The sequence below is a fragment of the Petaurus breviceps genome, unplaced genomic scaffold, assembly GCF_028583685.1.
Source record: "Petaurus breviceps papuanus isolate PSGF00001 unplaced genomic scaffold, PetGlider_PUasm1.0 38, whole genome shotgun sequence".
Taxonomy (NCBI): Eukaryota; Metazoa; Chordata; class Mammalia; order Diprotodontia; family Petauridae; genus Petaurus; species Petaurus breviceps.
Genome location: NW_027186304.1, coordinates 34,729,452 through 34,753,069, shown reverse-complemented (window position 1 = coordinate 34,753,069; position 23,618 = coordinate 34,729,452). Strand labels below are relative to the sequence as shown.

At 36.7% G+C, this 23,618-nt stretch overlaps 1 protein-coding gene across 5 annotated transcripts in view; it reads left to right on the top strand.

Moving 5' to 3' along the window:
* Positions 1-22,600, top strand: part of USP14 (ubiquitin specific peptidase 14) — a 36,441-nt gene extending 13,841 nt beyond the window's left edge. For 4 of the 5 annotated variants that reach the window (XM_069099747.1, XM_069099745.1, XM_069099746.1 and 1 more), the window contains 13 exons: positions 4,697-4,801; positions 6,445-6,548; positions 9,477-9,535; positions 11,202-11,332; positions 11,643-11,723; positions 13,126-13,217; positions 14,565-14,679; positions 16,788-16,853; positions 17,027-17,119; positions 18,628-18,756; positions 20,062-20,122; positions 21,558-21,665; positions 21,793-22,600. In XM_069099747.1, the coding sequence (XP_068955848.1) occupies positions 4,697-4,801; positions 6,445-6,548; positions 9,477-9,535; positions 11,202-11,332; positions 11,643-11,723; positions 13,126-13,217; positions 14,565-14,679; positions 16,788-16,853; positions 17,027-17,119; positions 18,628-18,756; positions 20,062-20,122; positions 21,558-21,665; positions 21,793-21,944 (1,296 nt within the window). In that variant the 3' untranslated portion in view covers positions 21,945-22,600. The remainder of the gene's footprint in view (positions 1-4,696; positions 4,802-6,444; positions 6,549-9,476; positions 9,536-11,201; positions 11,333-11,642; positions 11,724-13,125; positions 13,218-14,564; positions 14,680-16,787; positions 16,854-17,026; positions 17,120-18,627; positions 18,757-20,061; positions 20,123-21,557; positions 21,666-21,792) is intronic. The other variant, XM_069099744.1, reaches the window with a different exon arrangement.
* Positions 22,601-23,618: the final 1,018 nt, after the last annotated feature.

Below are 23,618 nucleotides of genomic sequence, written 5' to 3'. Positions count from 1 at the left end.
CCTAGAAAACAGATTAAGGAAGATAATTTAAGAATCATTTACTACCTCAAAGCTATGACCAGAAAAAGAACAGAGCTACACTGTATATCAAGGAACTGTAAAAAAAAAACTGCCTAGCAGGTTTATCAGGTGATATTTGAAAGGGTAAACTGAGGCAAGTCTCACAAAATAGCATTTATTAGCAGGGGCATGCTGTTTGTCAATAAATGGTCTGTCACCTACTTCCATTTATACCAAAGACCATGAACAAAAAGACAGTTACCCTTTTATAGATTTTGAAGTATACAGAAAAAAGGAGTAGAAAGATAGCTTGGGGTTGAGAAGAACATGATTGGTTACACAACTGAGGTGCAGGGAACAATATTATTGGTTGAAAGCTTGATAGTGAGGGCTAGCAACAACTTTTCCCTTCCCTCTTGAGACTAAGAAGTGATCATTGAGTCCAGGTGCAAGACAGCGGGCCAGACTTTTGGACCACAAACCAAACATCCTTGAAGGATAGTTTGGTGGTGTAAAGATATTAAACCCAACTCCCTTCTGTTCACAAGCTTCCCCCAGGGTCACTTAAATTTAAATTTAGGCAAGAATAGATCAGTGATTGGCAGGCAAGCTGGATTTTTAAACTTGACTCATTAAAGAGCAGCCGAATTACAAATTAGGTTCAGAGATAAGAGAACCACAACTTAAAGCAGTTATGGGACAAAAGCAATTAATTGTAAATAGGATCAATAAGAAAATGATACAGGATCAATCTTAATCTCAAGGGTAAAGTATAAACAGAAAGAATCTATTGATTATCTCTAAAGAAAGCCCCAAATAAAAACTATTTAGGAATGCTATAGCCAAAATCCAGAGCTCCCCAAAAAATTTAAAGCATCCATAAAGAAAAAATTTCAAGTACCAAAGAATCGTAGTCACGTTCATACAAGATTTAGCAGCCACCATAATAAAGGGATGGAAAGTTTGGAATATGATATTCCAGAAGGTAAACTGATTTATGCTTACAACCAAGCATAATTTAACCCAGTAATCTTATAAGAGAATTGATAGTAAATGCAACTGTTAATGTTTTTCATTCAGATATATTGATAATTAAGTGTTGACTGTGGGCCAGACACTGTGCCAAGTGCTGATGCTATAAATACAAGAAAATGAGTGGCTAGGTGGCGCAGTGAATAGAACATGAGCCCTGGAGTCAGCAGGACCTGGGTTCGGATCCGGCCTCAGATACTTAACACAAAAATTAGCTGTGTGACCTTGGGCAAATCAACCCCAATTGCCCCCCAAAAAGCAAAAAAAAAAAAAAAAAGAGCGTATGTTCTGATGGGGGAAGACATCCAATCAAGGGGAGTTGAAAAAGTGGGCAGAGGACGGGTCCCTGTACTTCTGAGGAGATGGAACAGTCTGAACAGTGAGTGAACTGGGCTTAAAAAAGTAAGCATGACTGGGATTCCCCAGAAATTATCATCCTGGTCAGGAACTGACCAATCAGGAAACTAGACCCCAAGATTGAGTCAGTACTAAGAATTATGCTTCTTAGTTTCAAAAGGGGGAGGCTAAGTGTATTTCTACATTTGTAAAAACAAGAGAAAAAGTAAAATGAATGGAAGCAATTATTAAGTCCATTCTGTGCACTAAAACCTGAATATGTTGATTATGCTAAACCTTAGGGATATGAATACAAAAGCACTGAGTGATAGTCCTTGCCCTTATCTACCTAAAGCCATTTAATTTAAGAGACCACTTCTGGGAGCTAGGGAGAAGTATTTTGGCTTGGAAATTTATAGAGATGAAGAGTTAGGGTCTTAGTGATGTGGACTGATTTGATTATGGTTCTAGAACTGGGAGTAATTAGATCAGTAGGAGATGGTGGAAGGTAGCTAATTGAATATATCCAGGGATAAACTTGACTGGAGCTGGCCTACATATATTGGGAGTTGAAGAGGTTAAGTCCTCCAGGAGATAGATAGAAGGAGTGAATGAAACCTATTAGAATTAGAGTAAGAACTAGCACTAAGATTTGATTTATATACTAGACCTATACAGGTCAGTACTTTCTCTCTGATTTATAATCTTAGTTGCTTAGAGCAGAGGTCACAACTCCAGGCATGTGGGTCTGCCACCTGTTAACATTTTTAAACAGTTGAAAAAAAAAATCAAAAGAATGATATTTTGTGATGTAAAAATTATATTTAGATTTATGCCCATAAATACAATTTTATTGGAACACAGTCATTCTGATTCATTAATGCATTGTCTATAGCTGTTCTAAGAGTTGAGTAATTGAGATGGAGACCATATGTGGCACTCTCACTGTTTCAACACTGTTGCACTGAGCACTGCAAATCACTGTGACACAGAACTATCAAGTGCCTACAGTTATCACCGCACCATGGAATTTTAATTTAATTACCATTATATACCCGTCATATCAAAACGAGAAAAGAAGAGAAAGGTGGACTTTGTCATGCTTTTAAGGTACAGTGGAGTATGGCAAAATACTGTGTTTATATTATGTAGTGATACTATAGCTGTGCTAAACTCATACAATATTCATTGACATTATCAGACTAAGCACTTATCACAGTATTCCCAACCACATGAAAACAAGTCAGAAAAATTAGAAAATTTGAAATAGAATATTCTCATCACAATAGAATTACTTGGCAGATTTTTTTAAATGAGCCTGCAACCAAGTAAGTTTCTGATTGGCTCATTTGTTAGGCAAGCAGGGAAATCCGTTTACTGATAGTGGGTTAATTAAGTTGTGTTTGATTGCAGCAGTAAAAGAGGTATGTCCAGATAAAATAAACTTAAGACTCTTAACCATTTGACTCAGTTAAAATCATATGTTCATGGATTGGTATCAGTATTTGGCAGTACCTAGCTGTGTGAAAAGACATTTATTTTCAAAAGATGGAATATGTAAAAATCTCATTATACATCAGTAATAATTGACATACAGATGTGATTGATTTTGGTGATAGGGAACACTAACTTTGAACCCCAATTAGGCAAAATGTTACCTTCTCCCAAATTCCTTTCTTTTCATTAGACTGGTATTACAAAAAAATTGTACTGGCGTATATTTGACATTTCCTCAAAAAATTGAGTCATTTTGTTTTCTCATTATGTACCTACACAGTAGCCTTGATTTTGCCTCTTGGCCCACAAAGCCTAAAATATTTATTATCTGGCCCTTTACAGAAAATGTTTGCTGACCCAAGCCTAGAGCACTGAGATGTTAAGTGGCTCAGGGTTACACATAACCCTGTGTGTCAGAGGCAGCACTTGAATCCAGGTCTTCTTGGCTCCAAGGTCGGCTCTCTATCCATCATGGTACTTTGCCTTTCACTTAGTGAAACTTAAGGAATAAAAGTAGGGAGAGAAATGGGGAGATTTTGACACTTTGGTTTATGTCTGTCTTGTATTTATTGATCCCTGTCCAGCTATACGTTTCTTCATTGGTGGAATGCTCCAGTGTGCCCATCCTAATTTGACCATAAACATTTTAACAAAAATTGTGAATGATAGTAAGGAAAGAAAAGAAAGACATGGATCAAGGGATAGTTGGAATTGCGTGGCATTTATAGAGAAAATTAAACTTAATTATGTATAAAAAAAACCTGCCACCCAAATAGATATTTTTTGACGCATTCACAAACTCATATTTCATAGGATTATACATTTAGAGCTGAAAGGTATCTTAGAGATCATTTAGTCCCATCTCTCTCACTTGACTGCTGAGAGGCACCAATTCCCTTACCCCACCCTGAGATTAGAAGGATTTAGGGTAATATAGCAGGGCTGGGATTTGAATTCCCTCCCTCTGACTGTTCTCCAGCGTTATATTACACTACTTTATTATTTCACAGGGGAAAACAGTGATAGCATTAAAACTTTTCATAGAACACACATTCACAATATGTAGAGAACACTTAAACACATAATGTTAGGTACCAACAGACAAATTTAGGCAGAGACTAAAACTAACTTAAATTTCTGAACCTGTACTGCTTTGGTGCCATCTTTCAAAAATTGATTTCCAAATATAAAAATAATGGCATGAAGAAGGATTTTTAATATTGAAAAATCATCTTATAACTCATGATGATATTTTATTTCTAATTTTTTTTCCTATTTTCCCTTTCATCTCCTTTTACTTATCATCCCTTGACTCTTTCCAGTTTGTTGTTTCATTGAATTCTGGTTTTAGGTTTCACTATTTCACAGACGTTTACTTCTTTCACTTGATCTACTTAAAAGAAATATCAAAATGGGGAAATTAATGTATTGGGAATATATGAGTTTTTCTACTGTGGTATGGAATGTTATGTTACTTTTGGCTGTTTATTGAATAGAAACATGCCCATAAAGTTTAGGAACCATATGTCAGAATTCCATAGACAGGTACTTAGTCTTTATAAAGATTCTATTTATGTGATCAGCCTGATGTTTTTAATTATTAGAATGCATTTTGTGACTTCGAAGGAAATTATTTTCATTTATACATAGAAATAATTCTTATTGCTAAAATTTAGGCTTCAGCAGAAGTGATCTGCTAGTCTTATAGAAGTTGAATTATTAGCTACAGAAAATGATAGTATTTAATCATGATAATTTAAAGAACTCTGAAGAGAAACCAGTGATTTCATCATTATTGTTATTTATGTTATCATTATTATTTTGTAAACAGGGAATGACTCTGTTAATGATGGGATCAGCAGATGCTCTGCCTGAGGAGCCTGTAGCTAGGACAGTTTTCGTAGAAGACATGACGGAAGAACAGCTGGCATCTGCTGTAAGACATTTCATATTTAATAATCTATTTGGATCACTGCTTGTCAACAGACATTTATTAAAATGAGTTTCAGAAAAATGACTTCTGACAGTTTTGAAGTTCTGCTTGGGATCTAATACCGTGTTTCCCCGATAATAAGACCTATCCCGAAAATAAGCCCTCCGCTTACTGTGTAAGATTCCTCTAAAATAAGCCCTCGCCCTAAAATAAGCCCTATTGAGATTGCTACTGTAGTGAAGGTGATCCCCTGCGCTACACGCTACATTACGGTACCCTCTGTGTGCACCGTCCCCCCCCCAAACGCACGCCGCGCTCAGAGCTGCAGCAGTGAGCACGTCATCCTGTTCTTCCCCAGTGATTTGCTTGCTGGCGCCATTGAGAGCAGTGCCGCGGAGGAGAGCTGAGGCAGGACAACATAAGCCCTCCCCTGAAAATAAGCCCTCTGGTGTTTTTTAGAATAAGACAGTGTCTTATTATCGGGGAAACACGGTAGTTAACGGTCAGTATGTGTGTATTCAGCACTCCATAGGATTTTATTGCTTGTAAATTTGACTTAAGCCAGACCTAGAGTTTCCGGGTGCTTTCTGAGTTTAATCTGTTTCTCAATTTCACACCTTTTGGTAATTTTATTTTTTACATCTTTACAAAACTAGTTCAGATTTATAATTTAAATTTTTCTATCCATAGTTTGAAGTTTAATTAACTGACAATTTTTCCTATAAGCATATGTGTATTTGCTATATTTTTAAGATATAATATGTTATATTGAAAGTGTTAAAATAAAAATTAATCTCAGTTCAAGCATTGTGTTTTAGATGCCTGCCAGACATACACATTTATCACTACCTAACTTTTTATGTTTTGCTTTTTACTTTTTGAGTTTGTTTTCTGTTATTTTATCCTCAGAATAACCATATAAGGCAGGTAATGTATTAGGAAATTGAGGCACAGAGATTTTAATAGGCTTTAGGCCATACATCTAGGTAAGGGTAAAGTTGTGACAAGAACCTTAGGTTTTCTGACTCATCTTCTATTAGACCATACCACATTCAAGACTTGTACTCTGACATGTTTCAGAAAAGTAGAGTATTGATACAAGATGTGATTATGTGGAGAATGTATTCTGATAAATTCAGCTATAAATTGAATTTTTTAAAAAGCTAAGCTTATCTTTCTTCCAATTTGTGTTATGAAATTAGAGAGATAAAGGGAATAAAACTGTATGCTAGGAGTGCTGTTGAATTGTCAAAATTTAGGCTATGCCTCTTCACTGCTTCTGGCATTCCTGGGAACATGGCATGTTTTTCTATGTTTGTCTCTATATACTTAGATCCTAGAGCTGATAACCTTTTCATTTTGTCTGAATATTTCCCAAATCTAATAGAACTGGACTGCATTATCCAGAGATATTATTAGAGGCTGACATCTAACACATGATAAACTTGTGGTCAAGAAATCTGTTAGATGTGAGTTTTCTGGCTCTTTATAACAAATTAGGACCTAGTTAATCAAATTTATAATTTCTATAGCATGTAAAATGGGCTTGATTTAAAATGGGGTATGATATATTTGATTGGTCTTTACCTCAGGCTGTGCGATAATAATTTTAGATACGCTTATGAAATTAATGTTTGTCTCATCAGATGGAATTGCCGTGTGGATTGACAAATCTTGGTAACACTTGTTACATGAATGCTACAGTTCAGTGTATCCGCTCTGTGCCAGAACTCAAAGATGCCCTTAAAAGGTAAGGTTAAAGTTAAAAGTATAATTTTAAAAACAAATATTACTATCATATTGTTAGGAATACAATTGATACTGAAATTTAGGTAACAAAAGAAGTTGATTGAGGAGAAGTAGAGGAATTGAACCTCTGGCCCTGCTTCGGGAAGAGGGAGTGCTGAATATAGAAGTGAGAAAAGCTTCATAACATTAGTCTGGTGCAGGTACCTCCCTTCAGAGGATGAATTGATCCATTCTCTTCAGGGTTACAGTCTTCCTCATACACTCATTACATATTTCTCCTAAGCATGACCAGTGCTCCCTTCATCATACATTATCCTACATTCCATGTTCTATTAATGAGGCTCTAATTCTGTGTGGGGTGTGTCAGTCACGTCATATGCATGAGTTTTATTAAGCATGCACAAAAGTAATTTTGGGCTACTTGGTCATTGACCCCTACTGGTTTAAACTGGATCAGCCCTTATCCTAGTCTGAGGGTCTCTCAAGGCCACTATCTGCCTGCTGATTGGTGAGCCCCATCTGCTGTCTCGCTAACTTCCTTTTTCAGTCTCACTTCAGTAATTTCTACCAGTTCTGTGGAAACTTAACTCTTTTCTGTCTCTCACAATATAAACAAAATTGATATTCATCTTCTTGGAACATATGGAATATTTAATAAGTGAGGATCAGCATTTATGTCAGTTAGACTGCTTTGGGTAAAGCTACACAGTTTTAAAATACTCATTTTTCCCCCCTCTCAATTTAGCTTATCTTTGACACCCTAAATTATAAATTCTAAAAATAATGTACAATGCTTGGGGATAAATATTCTGATAAAGACTAGCATTATGTTTTATGAAGTCTTGTATAGTATGCTATTACAGTAGAACTGAGAAGGATGAGAGAGAAAAGAATTGTGCAGAAACTTGCCCATTGGTGTGAAATTCTCACCTTCTAAGGCAAAAAATAAATTTTTGCATGGTACTGAACGTGTTATCATTATTCAGACTTTCATATTCCTTGGTTGGAGTAAGACTTACCTCTCCCTAACTGGACTTTTGAAAGACCTTTATTTGTCAGCAATTTTTGGTTGGGAAAATGTGTAGCTCAGACATATAGTCATCAATGCATTTATTTGTTACTTGACTTAGCATGCTAATAAAATATGTTGCTCAGCTCTTGAAAATAGTTTGATATTCAGTGAATTTTAAAGGGGGGGGGGAATAAATGGGTGAGATGTGCCTTTAAAAAGACAGGAGAACAGAAAGGGGAGGAAAGAACAAAATAGTAATAGTTTACCTTAATTGTTGTATGTCATCTTCACTGAATCCCTAACAGTCTTTTGAGGATGTTGGAGAGAGGGCCATATACTGATTGTGGGGTAGAAGAAAGAAAAGAAGTTGAAGAGAAATATGTGCAGGACTAGCCAAAATAGCTGTATATGGGAGAGTCTGGAGTTTAGAAAATTATAACTTGCTGTGAAATATATCAGGGACGTCTTCCTTGAAGATTGGTAGTCCTGGCCTTAAGTTGTAAAGCCAAGAAAATAAAGATTTCTAAACCTTAAGTTGCATAAGAAAAAAAAAAGCAGGCCTCTTCAATGAGAACATTTGAATTAGGGTGATAAGTATACTTGCCCAATATAGAACCATTCCAGCATATGCTTTTTTCCTTTCCTTTTTTTAGCATTTTCATGATAAAATATCATTGCTCATTTTGATGCTTGGAAACTTGAGACTAAAGTTAAGACTTTTCAGTTAGTTTCTAAAATTTAAAAATTTACTTATGCCAGATATTGACAGAAGGTAATTTTCCATATAATTCTATTAGTTTTTGATACCTAAATAATAAGCGGTTACAGGCAGCCAGAAAATAGAAAACAGTGATTCCCTCAATTTCAGGTTTTTTTTTTTTTTTTGGTCTTTAATGATTCCTAGATGGTACTGGTCATCTGGTCATAATACATAAGTATACATGATATGTGATATACGATAAGCATATCTATTTTGAGATATATATACACACACATACACATATGTATGTATATTATATTTTTTATATATATTTTTTATTTTATATATATATATATACACATATATACATATGTGTGTGTGTGTGTGTGTGTGTGTGTGTGTATCCCCCACCAAGACTAGGGGGAGGGGGAAACTTCACATCACTCTGCAGATATTTTAAGTCATTTATATTAAGTATAATAATACTGTTTGCCATAGCCAAAATATTCATCACCCTAGTGACTAGTCCACCTTAGCTTATGCTGTAAAAGCGCACAGTGTGTTGTTGGGCTGTACTCTTGACCCTTCTAGCTTGGTAGATCAGCCAGAATTTGTGCTTTACTAGTATGACCTTTGAGAACAAAGAGTCACCACTTCCACACCAAAATGAAGCCATGTTGGTAGATCCTCTGTGGAAGATTTTTGAAAGGAACTGGGAAAGAAGTAGTTAGGATAGGAAGACTGAGACAGGATGGGGTCTGTGCCGTATGTACTCATTAGTATATGAGATTGTAGACTCATTGAACTAGGAAGTCTATACTAATAGGCGACTCTTGAGTGCTGGGTATTTTTTAATTCAAGCAGTATTACCTTCTAATGGTCTCAGAGGACAGATAGATTTGAAAGAAACTAAATATTTTTGCTTTCATAAAATTTTTAGGTGTGTCTTTATGTCTTGAGATGGGAGGAAAAAAGGAACTATTATAGTTCTTATCTGTCCTTTTCTTCTACATTCTTATTTACACAATGTGTTGGAGGGTAATGAGGCAAGAAAGGAAGAAGAGAGAAAAAAGAAAGGAGGGAGACCCAAGGGCAGGGTGGAGTAGCATAACTCAATTGCCATAATTTTTATGAATTGATCTTCATTGTGAATGATGGCACAGATTAAAGACTGCTGTTGTTTGTGTATTTAATGCTTGTCTTAAATGTCTCCACAGGTACGCGGGTGCCTTGCGAGCTTCAGGGGAAATGGCCTCGGCACAGTATATCACTGCAGGTCAGTCTGAGGCACGTTGTAATGGAGGATTTCTTTGAATATTCTCTACCTTTCCTGTACTTAGCCTAGTGACAGCCACAAAACAGTGCTCAACAAATATCTGGTTTGTTTACCTAATTATGTTGACAGATGAGACACTAGAGTTTCTGTCCTAGATGATACTTAGTTTTTTTGCCCTTTTTTGGGGGGGAGGGCAATTGGGGTTAAGTGACTTGCCCAAGGTCACATGGCTAGTTTTTGTGTTAAGTGTCTGAGGCCAGATTTGAACTCAGGTCCTCCTTACTGCAGGGCTGGTGCTGTAATCACTGCGCCACCTAGCGGCCGCACATTCTTAGTTTTTTAAAGTCATTCAGATTATAGTAATCAGAATTGTGTTGCCTAGTTCCTAGACCAATGCTTTCTGTATTTAAATGAGTTTTCTTTTGGTAAGAAATGAAGTGGCATTTTGGTTTAATTATATTTTGGGAATAAAGCATGATAGTAATGCAGTGCTTAGAATAATTTTCTTAGATTTGAGAAACTCTAGACTAGAGTTTTCAGACACCAGGGGCTTTCTCATGGAAGCCCTCCACTTGTTGACATGATGCAGAGCCCTGCAGGCTACATGTCAGAACTTATCTTTTCCCTCCTTTCTGTCAAGGACACCACCGTCCTCCTGGTCATCCGGGGTTGTGACCTTGGTGTCATTCTCTGCTCCTCACCTTCACCCGAGTTCATTGAAAATTTTATTTTTTTCTACCCAAATGGCATCTGTTGGGTGTCTGCCTCGTTCCCAATAGTCTTCTAATTCGGCCTCCCTTCAGATTCCTCCCCATTCCAATCCATAATCCACATAACTACCAAAATGATTTTACTGATGGACTTAGTTCTTTAATGCTCAGTTCAAATCCTGAGCTATGGGATATGATCTATAGGAAGTCTTTCCTGGTTCCCCTAGGTACTAATGGCTTCCCTCCTGAGCTTCCCTTCCATCTATACTGTACTTACATGTACCTAGTTATTTACATGTCTCTGCTATTAGAATGTGAGCTACTTGAGGGTAGGGTCTGTTTGTTTCTTTATATCCCCAGCACTTGGCAGCATAGGATTTAAATCAGTGTATTTTGGTTGGTTACTTTTTGCTGCATAGGACTTAAGTTCAGGAGGTAGTTCTGTTTTAGAATTAAAGAAGTTCATATGTTTAAAACAAATGACTGTATGTAGATACATATTTGTGCATGCATGTCCAGATAATTCTCATTTATGTTAAGTGGAGTGTTCTTTGGATCTCGCCTTCCCCTTGAGGAGATCAGCAGGGCCCCAACCACTCTGCAGGTCTATGCCTCTGCAGCCAGATTATATCTTCAATGTTTTGGGTCTGTGTAGCTGGAGGGGCTTCAGTGCGTGGAGCAGAAGACCGCTGGCTTGAGGCTGCTGCTGCAACCCTGGCTTCAGTCACTGTCCCTGCCTTGAGCTCCAAGTGGAGTTCTGCTGCTCACCAGAAGGGAGTCAAATTTGCCTAATGCAAACATACAGAAACTGAGTGCTGCCTGTGCTTGGTTATATTAAATAGCTATATTTATAAGTGATCTGAGTTAGAAAGCAAGATTCTGATCGCAATTTAATTTTAAATTAGTTTACTCCTGTTTTCTACATTCCTAAAAGAATATTTTCTTTTGTTTTTAAGCCCTTAGAGATTTGTTTGATTCCATGGACAAAACTTCCTCCAGTATCCCACCTATTATTCTCCTGCAGTTTTTGCATATGGCTTTCCCACAGTTTGCAGAGAAGGGTGATCAAGGACAATATCTTCAACAGGTAATTAGTGTAAGGCTGGTGTGGTTTTCAGTTAGTAAATCTTTGTGAAGTCACATTACTTAAAAACAATAGGGAGATGTCTTGATATTTTTCATGTTATTTGAGTATGTTTGGTAAATATGAGAAGACCTAACATAATTCAGAAAGTTATTTTTTCTTTAAGGTCTCAGATTGAAACAAACTTATTTTAAAGTAAGAAACATTATCTTCTAGGTAGAATGTACAGACTTTTGCAAGAAATCATGAGAAGGTAGGACCACAGTCATTGTCCAGGCCTTATTCATAATCCTTATTGTATTTCCAATTGCAGGATGCTAATGAATGTTGGGTGCAAATGATGCGGGTGCTACAACAAAAACTGGAAGCTTTAGAAGGTGATTCTGTTATGGAGGTAATTGAATTATAGTAGTGATTATAATCTTTAATTTGATCTCATATTTGTTTTTTCCCTCCAAAGGCTTTATTTTTTGTAAAGCAATCGGGGTTAAGTAACTTGCTCAAGGTTACATGGCCAGTTATTTCTGGGTGTGGTGCTGAGTATCTGACCCCGGATTTGATCCAGGTCATCCCGACACTGGAGCCAGTGCTCTTACTCGCTGAGCCACCTGGCTGCCCCTAAACAATTGGGGTTAAGTAACTTGCTCAAGGTTACATGGCCAGGTGTTTCTGGGTGGGTGCTAAGTGTCTGAGCCCAGGATTCGATCTCCAGGTCTTCTCAACATTGGAGCCAGTGCTCTTACTCGCTGTGCTACCTGGCCACCCCCCCTCCAAAGGCTTTTGAACAAATTGTTTTTCATTCATTTTTTACAGTTGAATAAGACATTGACTTCTTTATTCTTTTAACTCCTAGTTCAGAGTGCTATTCAAAATGTATGTTTAACCTCTACGTTGCCAGTTCTTGTTCTCGACATTTTTCACATCTCTTTCCATTCCCATGTGTGTTACTGCTTCTTACCTGGATTTTTGTAGTAGCTTCCTGGCTTCTCTGTATTTCTAGTTTCTCCCTGTACCCTTCTCATAAATTTATTGCTAGAGTAATCTACCTAAATCACAGCTCTAATCATACCACTTCCTAGCTTCAAATTCTTTGGTGGTTTTTTGTGTATGAGTCCAAAATGGTGTTTTAATCTGTAATTTTGACCTGTACCTACAAATAGTTCCTACATATTCTCTGTTCTGCAGCTAACCTACACACTTCCCTTTACCCATTCTGCCCTTTCTCACTTCTATTCCTTTGCTTACTTTATAGCTACAGTTCATTAATTATCTGCTTTGCCTGTTGAAATCGTTATACGGCCCTCAGGGCTTCTTCTTCCCTGAGACCTTCCTTGATTTTTTCCTTTTCCTTCTTCCTACTTTTACTGTCAAGGATGTCTCATGACACTCATTATATTATTCTAATTTGTAATGTGATTATTTGCTACTTCTTTGTGATCTCCTGCTCTAAGGTCAGGGAATATTAAGGACATTCGTCTTTAAAAGCCCAGCTCTCTTTACAGTTCCATTCATCCAATATCGCTTAATACATATTTGTTCAAGTGGATGGATTTTCAGATGCAAAGTATTGCTTATCTATGTTCAGTAGATAAGTTGAATTGATTCTTCTCATATTTTTAGTGCTTTTTCATAGGCTGTATGGGTTAGATGGATGCAAGTAAAAAACACCTGGTAGAAAATTTATATTTAAAATTAATATTATTAAACATAATTGCATAGGGGTAAATATACTTTAGTACATCCTTGTGTTAAGTAAAATAGAATATATATTTATTTGGTTATTCTTTTATTTGCAGACAGATAATGCATCACCTGCTGCAGCAGCCCAAGCACCTTCTAAAAAGAAAAGTTTAATTGATCAATTCTTTGGTGTTGAGTTTGAAACTACGTATCCTTAAGAAAGTTTATGGCAAGATTGGTTTTAGAAGGTGATCCACTAATACAGATTTGATGAAAGGGGCATAAAATGAAGAAAAGAAGAAAAAAAATAGGTTGTTACTCAGAAGTTTAAAGAAGGCAGATTTTTCCAGTTGGCATCTTTGTTTGCCCGAAAGGGATCACAATAACAGCAATTAGGAATTTGTAAAAAGGCTAACATTTCAAGCATGTGAAGTTTTGGTAAAGTTCACTGAATAATAATATCCCTTTGGATCATTTTACCAGGTTATCCTGGTGAAAAACCCATTTTAGAATTAACATAAAATAGTTTTGATCAAGGTAGGTGGTAAATTAAGAGTTGCATTGAGGGAAGTATTTGAAAAAAAAATCTTTAATACTTTTGGGGAAAAAAATGGATATTTTGTTTTGATATGTCCATCATTTTCCCACTTAAAAACAATTACAGCTGCCTAACTTGGTGATTGCAACTCACAAGTGCATATTCCTTTTTGTTTTTCTAGTTTGTTATTTCTTTTTTTTTTCTGCCTTTTGGAGGGCAATTGTGGTTAAGTAACTTGCCCAAAGTTACATGGATAGTTTGTTGTGTGTGTGGGTGGGTGGGTGGGTGTGGGTGTTAAGCATCTGAGGCCGGAACCGAACTCGAACCGAACTCGTGTCCTCCTGATTCTGGGGCTGGTGCTTTACTCACTGCGCCACCTAGCCGCCCTAGTTTGTTATTTCTTAACAGAAAGGAAGACTGCATGCTTTAATTTTATTGAAACAAGCTTTAGTAGCAGATAGAGAGCTGGCCTTGGAGCCATTTAAGGGCTGCCTCTTCCACTACATTGTGTTACTATGCACGTTTTAGCAACTTTTACTCACATTATTATATGACTCAGGATCTAAGAGAAGATGTATAATGATTAAGATGATAATAGGGAATTGAGGTATGAACTAGATTAAGAAAAGAACACTGGATATGAGACCCAAAATCTTGAATTTTAAAAGACTGGTGATGTTCTGTCTAATGCTGATAATACCAAAGTTCAGTAATTTTACTTGTGTAGTGGAAAAACTCTGGATTTTGAGTCATACATAGATCCTTATCTCAGCTGTGTGAATAACTGACTGTGTAGCTTCAGGCAGCTCACTTAACCCCTCTGGGCTCCAGTGTCCTAACTTGGAGAGAAGACTCCTACCTCCCCAAGGTTGTTGTGAGGATTGAATGAAGTAGTGTCTGTAAGGTGCTTTGTAAACTGAAAAGGCACATCAATGCCAATTATTTTCATTATTTGAGAATCTAACAACTTAATTCAACAAGTAATCTATAACATGTGCCTTAGCTTATTTCATAAAGCATGAAATGTACAGAAGCTGAAGAAGAGGAAGCCACCAAAGGAAAGGAGAACCAGCTTCAACTCAGCTGTTTTATAAATCAAGAAGTCAAGTATCTGTTTACAGGACTTAAATTGGTAAGAAGAAACAGATCTTTTGGTAGTGACTTGACAGGTTTCACTATGCCTCTTAATTGTTCTATTCTACATATCTGGGCTTAATTTTCTGATAATTACTTGTCATCTCTGCTTCTGTCATAAAGCAGTTCTTAGAACAGTGCTGTGCAAAGATTTGGGGCTCGGTTAATTGGTGAATGGAAGTAAAATAGATGATATTTTTCCTCATGAACACTATTATAATTATAGATTGCATTCCTGACCAAGGACTTGGGAACAAATAATAGATGCTTAGACTTAAAATATTATAAAAGCAAACACAAGAATTTTGAAACGTTTATAATAGTGAAATTTTTAATATAAATATTATTAAATAGGCATTAATTATGAAGGCATATATCTTAGGTACCTTAGAGCCTGTCTGTGTAGTTCAACATTTTATTTATTAAGAATTTCTTTCCAATAGCATTCCTGACATTTGGTCAACCAGCCTCTGCTTTTATAATTTTTGTTCTTTTGGCAGTACCAAATATATTGAGAGGTAGCTTTTTCCTTTTTATTTTTTTTATTAGTTTTGCTATTTGAGATGTTTGTTAGGTAGAGACAAAATTCTGTTCTTTCCTCTGAAGAGAGAGGTAGATTGGTCCTCCATGGTTGCAAAATTGACCATTTTATTCACTCTTCTGTTAGTTGATTCAGTTACTATCTTCAGTAAACATCCCTATGTTCTGTATGAATGATTATACAAAGGTCTGCAGTATAGAATTTTAGATTTGGAAAGAATCTTAGTGCATTCATTGAAGACTGAGGGCTGAAGGTCACTCCACTTTTAAGTGGCCGAAAATCAATTTTTTTTTTAAGCAATTGGGGTTAAGTAACTTGCTCAAGGTTACACGGCCAGTTATTTCTGGGTGTGGTGCTAAGTATCTGAGCCCAGATTTGATCCCCAGGTCTTCCTGACACTGGGGCCGGTGCTCTTACTCGCTGAGCCACCTGGCTGCCCCCGAAGACCATTTTTCAAAACAAAACATGGTTATGTGTAAATACTTGGAGACTTTGCCAGGAATTTTTGAATTTCTTGAATCTAGTCATCTTTATCTCTTCTTTCTTAGCATCCCAAGTTTTCTCTGAACAGAGGAAGCAGTCTCCAAGGGGCAGCCTGGGGCAGGGGGTGGGAGTGGGTGGTGTTGGGTAGGAAGCTGGAATAGAATCAATTTGCCTTGCCTTGTGGATTGAAGGTAGGGATGGGGTTGGGGAAATTAAAGTCTTTGCGTAGACTTTTAAAAAATGCTGTCTGTGTATGTTGACATGTACTCCAAGTCACTTCAGGGGCCCTGCTGCAATGATTGACTAAAGTGGTGAGAAATGAAGTACAGGGTATTAATTGGAGAGAATAATCAAAAAATGGGGCATAGTAAGATGGGGACTAACTTCAGAGTGGTGTTGCTGTTTTCCTTTCTAATTTTATAATATGTTAGGGAAAACAAGTGTACTTGATATATTTAGGATTATGATTAGTGATGATAGATGGAGTAAAGAATGATGATCTTAAATCAGATTTAGTAGGTATACCTTGATTTATTAAGATGCTCCTGAAAAGTTGGATGATAAGCTTTTAGTTTGGGGAATATAATTACTTTCTCCTTGGCATCATAATTTCAGAGTTGCTATCTCCAATTTGTGATTTCTTCATTTTGCCAATATTTCCTGATGTTTTAATTTTTCTACTTTTTAGCCTCTATAAAGTAGCCAGTGACCAGTTAGTATTTGTAGGTGCTTCAATTAAAGCAGTTGTATTTGTGTTGTGGATAATCCATCTAATTCAGGGGTGGGGGAACTTGTGGCCTTCTAGGTCTTTGAGTGTGGCTTTATCCTGTTATTAAGGGGATTTGTTCTGTGATGTTTGGACTCAGTCAGAGGGCTGCACTTTGGGACCTAGAAGGCTGATTTATTTGTTTTTTAAGTTTGGCCTTTCATGTAGTATTTTTTTACAATGGAACATTTGTGTACCAGCTATTTTTTTTGTTTTGTTTTGGTAGAAAAAACCTATATCTATAAAATATTGTGAGAAAAAACAATCATCCCCATTCTTTAGAATACCTTTTCACTTCTGTCGTGTTCTTTTATAGAGACTTCAGGAAGAAATCACCAAGCAATCTCCAACATTGCAAAGAAATGCTTTATACATAAAATCTGTGAGTATAGTGGATTTAGCTTTTGAAATTTTTGCAGTTTTATAATGTTGACAATTCTCCAGAGTAATACTATGTTTGGGTAAATCACCAAGGAGTGAACAACTTGTTCTTTTATAAAGTGAATGACTAATACAGTCTTTTGAGATGTAATGCCATTTCTCCTTTTTCCTCAGTCCAAGATTAGCCGGCTGCCTGCTTACCTTACTATTCAGATGGTTCGATTTTTTTACAAAGAGAAAGAATCTGTGAATGCCAAAGTTCTTAAGGTTAGCCAATATAATAAATTATCTATATTGCCAAGACTAACTTACGTTTGGGTGAGTAGGTGGGTAAAGAACCTACCACTTAAAGACCCTTTCCCTATGGGAGCAGTTTCTCCTTCGTTTTCCAATTCACAACCCTCAGGGAACAATTGATCTAGAGATGTGACCTCTTTGCAGATGCAGAGTTAACAAGTAGAAAGGGAGGAAGTGGGGAGGAGTGTGTGTCTGTATATGTATACATATATATACATACACATACATACATACATACATACATATATATATATATACACACACACACATGTATTCCACCTGCCTTTCTGCTGCCCTACTCATTCAGCTGCCTCTCATTTTGGGAGCCTCTGATGCTGATGTCACAGTGGAAGTGGGGAAGGGACCCTGTTTATAATGCCAAAAGCAATGTGTTCTGGAATAATGAATTGGCATTTAGAATGCATTTTTCCATAGAACCAATGTTATGTTATATTTGCAGGCTTTCAGAATGCATTTTTCCATATTTGTAGGCTATGTCTCATCCAAAGTATTAGAGCCCTATTTTTGAGTATGTGATGGGTCAAAGCCTCCATAAAAGCATCCTACTCAGATGCCTTATCTTGGTTTGGAGGTAGCCTTAGGTCCATAAAGGCTTTGCCAGTATAGCTCTGATTTTGGAAGGTCCTACCAAGGTAGAAAACCTTTGAATACATGCACAGTGATGGAATTGTGTGTGTCTAGTCTAAGGACCCAACTAGCTTGTGTTCGAGAGACTCATCACCAATTTGGTCTGTATGGTAATTGTTGTTATTGGTTGTTTTTTTTTTCCCAAACCATATCATCTCCTAAAGACCATCTACTGAGATGTAGAGTAGTTGTGATTTATAGTGGTAAATGATGGACCCACAAAAAGAATACCATATATTATTAAAATGTGGGTCAAATAGGCTTTCCTGAGTTGACCTAAGGAACTAATCCCATGAATAATATTATTTGAATAACTGAATAATAGTGTTTTTGTGGGGAATATTGCAAATGCCCAATTTTTTAAAGATGAGGGCAATCTATGCTGATAACTCATTTTTTGGAACATGGCTTTTGTCTTAAGGGATTTCAGGGGTGTGTAGAATACTTACTCTCTTACTTTATCATTTTTAGTAGTTTAGATTGTGAGGGGATAGAAATATAAAATAATGAAAATCCCTTATTTCAATAGGATAGAACCTAAAGACCACTTTGACTAACCCCAAGAAAGTAAAATTCCAAAGCAGAAAGAATTATCTTCCCAGTCACTTGTTCTTATTTTTGTACTTTTCCCCAAATGATTTTTATATTAGGTTTATGTTTTGTTTAAACTTTCAAAAATATGAGGTAAAGGTGAATTCATATTACCAAAACTTGTACCCTTTTTCCCCTTTAATCTTGTAAAGGGTATTTCTGTTGATTTTTTCCCAACAATTTTTACAGTGTCCATTCATTCTGCCCCTCTTCCTGACCTTTCCTGTTTTTATACGTAGGATGTTAAATTTCCTCTTATGTTGGATGTATATGAACTATGTACACCAGAACTTCAAGAAAAAATGGTCTCCTTTCGGTCAAAATTCAAGGATTTAGAAGACAAAAAAGTAAATCAACAGCCAAAGACAGTAGGTTTATTTTTCAATATTAGTTTAATATTTAAAATTCAGGGCCAGCAGCCAGTTAAGACCTTTAAATGACATTAGGTGAAGCCTAACCTAAACTTACAAATTGAATGTGCTTTATTTATATAGCTTACTTTGGTAAATATACTTGACATTTAAAGTTTTTTTACATTCTTGAAATAAGAGAACAAGGACTATGAATCTGGTATTTGGTCATGAGGTGTACTCTATTCCTTATAAGTACAATATGTTTCATTTTTTTTATTCCTATACTATCTGCAGTTTATAATTTATGTCTCCTTTCTTCTGAGGTTCTCAAAGCACTTCACAGAAACTCACTTAGTCCTTTCAACATGCCTGTAAAATAGGTATGTTATGTTGTTTTTCCTTATACAGTATAGGATTATCCCCATTTTACCGATGGAAATGAAGATATAGAAAGTTGATTCATCCGAGGCCACTGAGCTCCATCTGCTGGAATGCCATATCTCAAAAATCATAATTTTATAGGACTTATCATACAGTGGCCTGTTTTCTTGGCATATCTATGTTTGTATAGATATCTCTATATGTTGTAACTATGTGTATGTTTTGTTCTTGTTTTTATATAATGAAAATATACTTAAACCTAAGTCTTTTAAAGGTGGCATATATACCAACTAAATGAAATCAAATCGTGTAGATGAGAACTTTTCTTTTTTGGGATGTAAAAGACTATTCCGTAGATGCCTTCTTCACTGTTTTAAGCCCAGCTGGTTTTGAAGAAAATTTCAAAGTCTTAAACTGTGATTTGGCAATTGGGTTTGTTTTGTGTTCCTCTTATTTATTGACTAACTTGGAATTTGGGGACATTTTCCTTATCTGCATGCCCACTTGCCTACAGGAAAATATACTGTGCCTCTTCCTATTTCCAACCAGTGACCATTGCTATGAAATAACATTTTAAGTGCTTTGAGTTCTTGGATGAAAGGTGTAATAGAAGTAGTTGAAGTACATCTGTTTTCATTACTAAGGGAACCTGATTTTATCACTTAAATTTATGTTTTCACAGACTTAGTTTGAGACAGGACAGTTATGATATCTTTACTTGTACTGTGTAAAAAAAACCAACTACTGTATTCTGTCTTCCAAAAATACTAATGGTATTCGTTGGACTATGGTTTCCCAGTCAGGTGGTTTGTTGCTAATAGCAGGATTCTTCCATTCTAGACCCATGTATTTTTGTTGTTTTGGTTTCTACTTGGTTTTGAGAATATTAACTCTGGTAATTTATGATTCCAAATCACAGTAATATCTTTTTCTTTACAGTCTAGCAAAAGTGGTGGTGCACAGAAAGAAGTTAAATATGAGCCATTTTCTTTTCCTGATGGTAAGGGAAGCTTTTTTTCTGACTGTCTCTGTCAGCTCTATATTTGCAAACACAAACACTTGTGGAGGGAAGCTGCCTAGTCTGACCTTACCTTTGCTCACTACTGCCCGACATGGATTCTGCATTGTAGTTAAGCAGGTCTCCTTTCTTTCCCCTATATTATGCTTATTTCCCACCTTTGTTGACATTAACAAACTAAGAGCAAGGGCTATTGTCTTATTCCTTCCTCTCATATCTCAAGCATTTTTTGTGCCTCTCAAATAAATGCACTTCTGTGTTATTGTTTGTTAGTAGTGGTGTAGTAGGCCGACTGCCAAGTGTTGCAGTGACTAGAGACCAGGACTTAATTCAGGAAGATTTGTCCATATCCTGTCTCAGACTCTTCCTAGCTGTGGGATCCTGGGCAACATTCTTGACTTCTCTAAACCCTTAGTTTTCTCATTTGCAAAGTGTGAAAATTGGCAGACACAGGGTTTTTGTATCAGATGAGATAGTGTGCTTTGCAAATCGTGAAGTGTTATATAAATGTTACTTATAGTTATCTGGGTATGTTATTTCCCCACCTCACTATGAATTTCATTGAGGGAAGATGTCATTCCTTTTTTTTTTTTTTAAAGCAATTGGGGTTAAGTAACTTGCTAAAGGTTACAGGCCAGTTATTTTTGTGTGGGTGCTGAGTATCTGAGGCCGGAACCGATCCTGGGTCTTCCGATGCCAGGGCCGGCGGTCTGATGTCATTCCTTCTTAAACTCGGTATCTTCCCCCAGCTTCTAGCACAACGCTTAGTACATTGTAAACTCTTACATTCAGCAGACATTGTTGGTCAGTTCCTAGCTTTCATTTTGTTTAAGACCTCTTTCTTCCCTGACTTTCTTGGTAAATCTGATGCCTCTTCCATTTCAGTGGTCTGTATCAGAGGTGTCAGACATGGACTGTGGGTTCTGTTTGGCTCACGACACTCCCAAGTATGGCCTGAACCACATTAAGATGTAATTAGGAAGTATTTAACAACATATATTAATAAAAAAGGAAATAGGTGTGGGTGTTCTCTGTCAAGTGTGTGGCCTGCAGAGAATCTTACGGATAGCTTAGTAGCTCCTGTTTCTATTTGAAAGTAACACCACTGGTCTATGCTCATGATGACAATAATAGCTAACATACAGCGCTTATTTTGTGCCAGGGTCTGTGCAATATGTATAGTCATTATTTCATTTGATCCTCTGGGATGTAGATGTTATTGTTATCCCCATTTTACAGATAAGGAAGCTGAGGTGGAAGTTAAGTGACTTGCCAAGGATCACACAGCTAATGTTTCTGAGACTGGATCTTAACTTAGGTCCTCCTGACTTCAGGCCCATCACTGTTTACTGTGCCACCTTTTACACCATATATTCACTTTCTCATCTGTATGGATGCACTTTTCTTCTTTTTTTAGATATTGGCTCTAATAACTGTGGTTATTATGATTTACAAGCAGTGCTGACACATCAGGGAAGGTCTAGTTCTTCGGGCCATTATGTATCATGGGTGAAAAGGAAACAAGGTAAAAGATTCCATTTTTTTTAAACCATAAAATAATTTGTTAGAAACTAATAGTGTCTATTCTCCGTGCCTTGATGATTGAAAAGGACTTTTGTAGTTATACCTCTCCTCTCTCTTTTGTTATTTAGATGAATGGATTAAGTTTGATGATGATAAGGTCAGCATCGTTACACCAGAAGATATCTTGCGATTATCTGGTGGTGGAGATTGGCACATAGCGTATGTTCTATTATATGGGCCTCGCAGAGTTGAAGTAATTGAAGAAGAAACCTCACAATAATCTTCATTTTAGCTATCTCTGACTAGGTGTGGAATAAATGTTGTTCGTTGATCATTTCTAAACCCCAGAGCTTTAGAAGGAATTTTAGGTGGTTCTGCATGGTTTCCCCTCATGTGGAGCCAAGAGGGTGAAATCAGACTTGAAATTTGTTCCATGTATTAACAAATAAAACTAAAAACAGGATACACAGAAAAGAGTTTATCTTTGGACGCTGCTGCCCCTGTATAAAAGTAGCAAGCAGGAAGACTTTTTTTTAAAAAGGCTTATTTCTTGTGTAATTTTTTAAAAAATTCTAAATGGAATTGCCTTTCAACCACTACCTTCTGTCCTAGCATTTTACTTTCTCTTTCTGCCTTTTCCAGCCCAAGATTCAGCAATCAGATATTTATTGCACACCTCGTATTCCATTGTTTGTTGTTATTCTTGCATGGTTCAGACCACCATTCAATAGCTGCCCATCCTTTTGCCTTATCTAACAAAGTTTTGCCAGAAGGTGGAAGGGAGAATGTCGCCCTTGTTGTGTAACTCAGTGCTGCTGCCCACAGCCCATGGAAACGTGGCTACAATCAAGTATTTGTCCAGCCTGACCTGCTGACTCAGTCTGTTCTGTTGCTGGCATTTCATGACTTCAAAATAAATTGTGATCAATAACAGTACATATGATTACAGTTTTGTCTTTATAGTGTGGCTATAACATTTTTGTTGCAGTTCATCACAGTTATTAAGCTCTTAAACGATGGCTATATTTTATTTTCCCAAGAGAATCTTCTAACAGAAGAAAGGTTTTTCAGGGATTCATCGTTTTTTAGAACATTTGACTCTTGTCCCATCTACATCCTGATTTTCAGTTTAAAAAAATTAGAATGATTTCCACATAAGTTGGTTTAGCTAAAAAAAAAAGAATTAGCAGACCATAAAACATGTGTCTTAAACTTGTATGAGATACATTGTTTCATCTTAGCTTCCATTTTAGTAAATCTGAATTGGCCGATCCTTTACTAAAAATGGCCCTAGCGCATAGGTTCCCAAAGTGGGTGATACTGCCCCTTGGGAGGCCCTGGGACAATCCAGGTGCAGTTAGCAGGGCAGTGAATAAAAATAAGGGGGGTGATGGAAGCAGAAGGAAAGAAGAGACCATTCGTACATCTTTCATCTATGTGTAAGTCATAGTGATTACATTATTTTCCAAATAAACACACAAATTGCAAGTTATAACTGATAAGTGGTCAAGTCTGCTGGCAGGTCTTAAGCAGTGTTGGCAGGTTGAGTGTTATGCATTTTCAGGAAGTCCCATATGCACTGGCAAGAACAGGTGCGTGTAATGACTTGTTTACTCTATGATGCTATATGGTTATATGACAACACATGTCATCAAAATTTCAATGCAGGAAAAACCCCACAAATTTACAATTATTAAATTGAAGATGTGTCATTAACATTTTTTAACGATGCAAATGATACAAAAACCATTAAAGGGTTAAAGAAAGTAGATTTTGGGGGGGGGGGAATGTGATGTCATTCACACTTAAGATACTTTCCCCCCCAAATTTCCCCTTGCTAGGTTCATCACTACAGGGACATTACCCTAGCCTCAGCTGGAAGTTACCCCCTTCTGAGGTGGGTGCTGAGGGATTTACTTGGCAAAGGACAACTTGTATCCTCCACTGTTGCCAG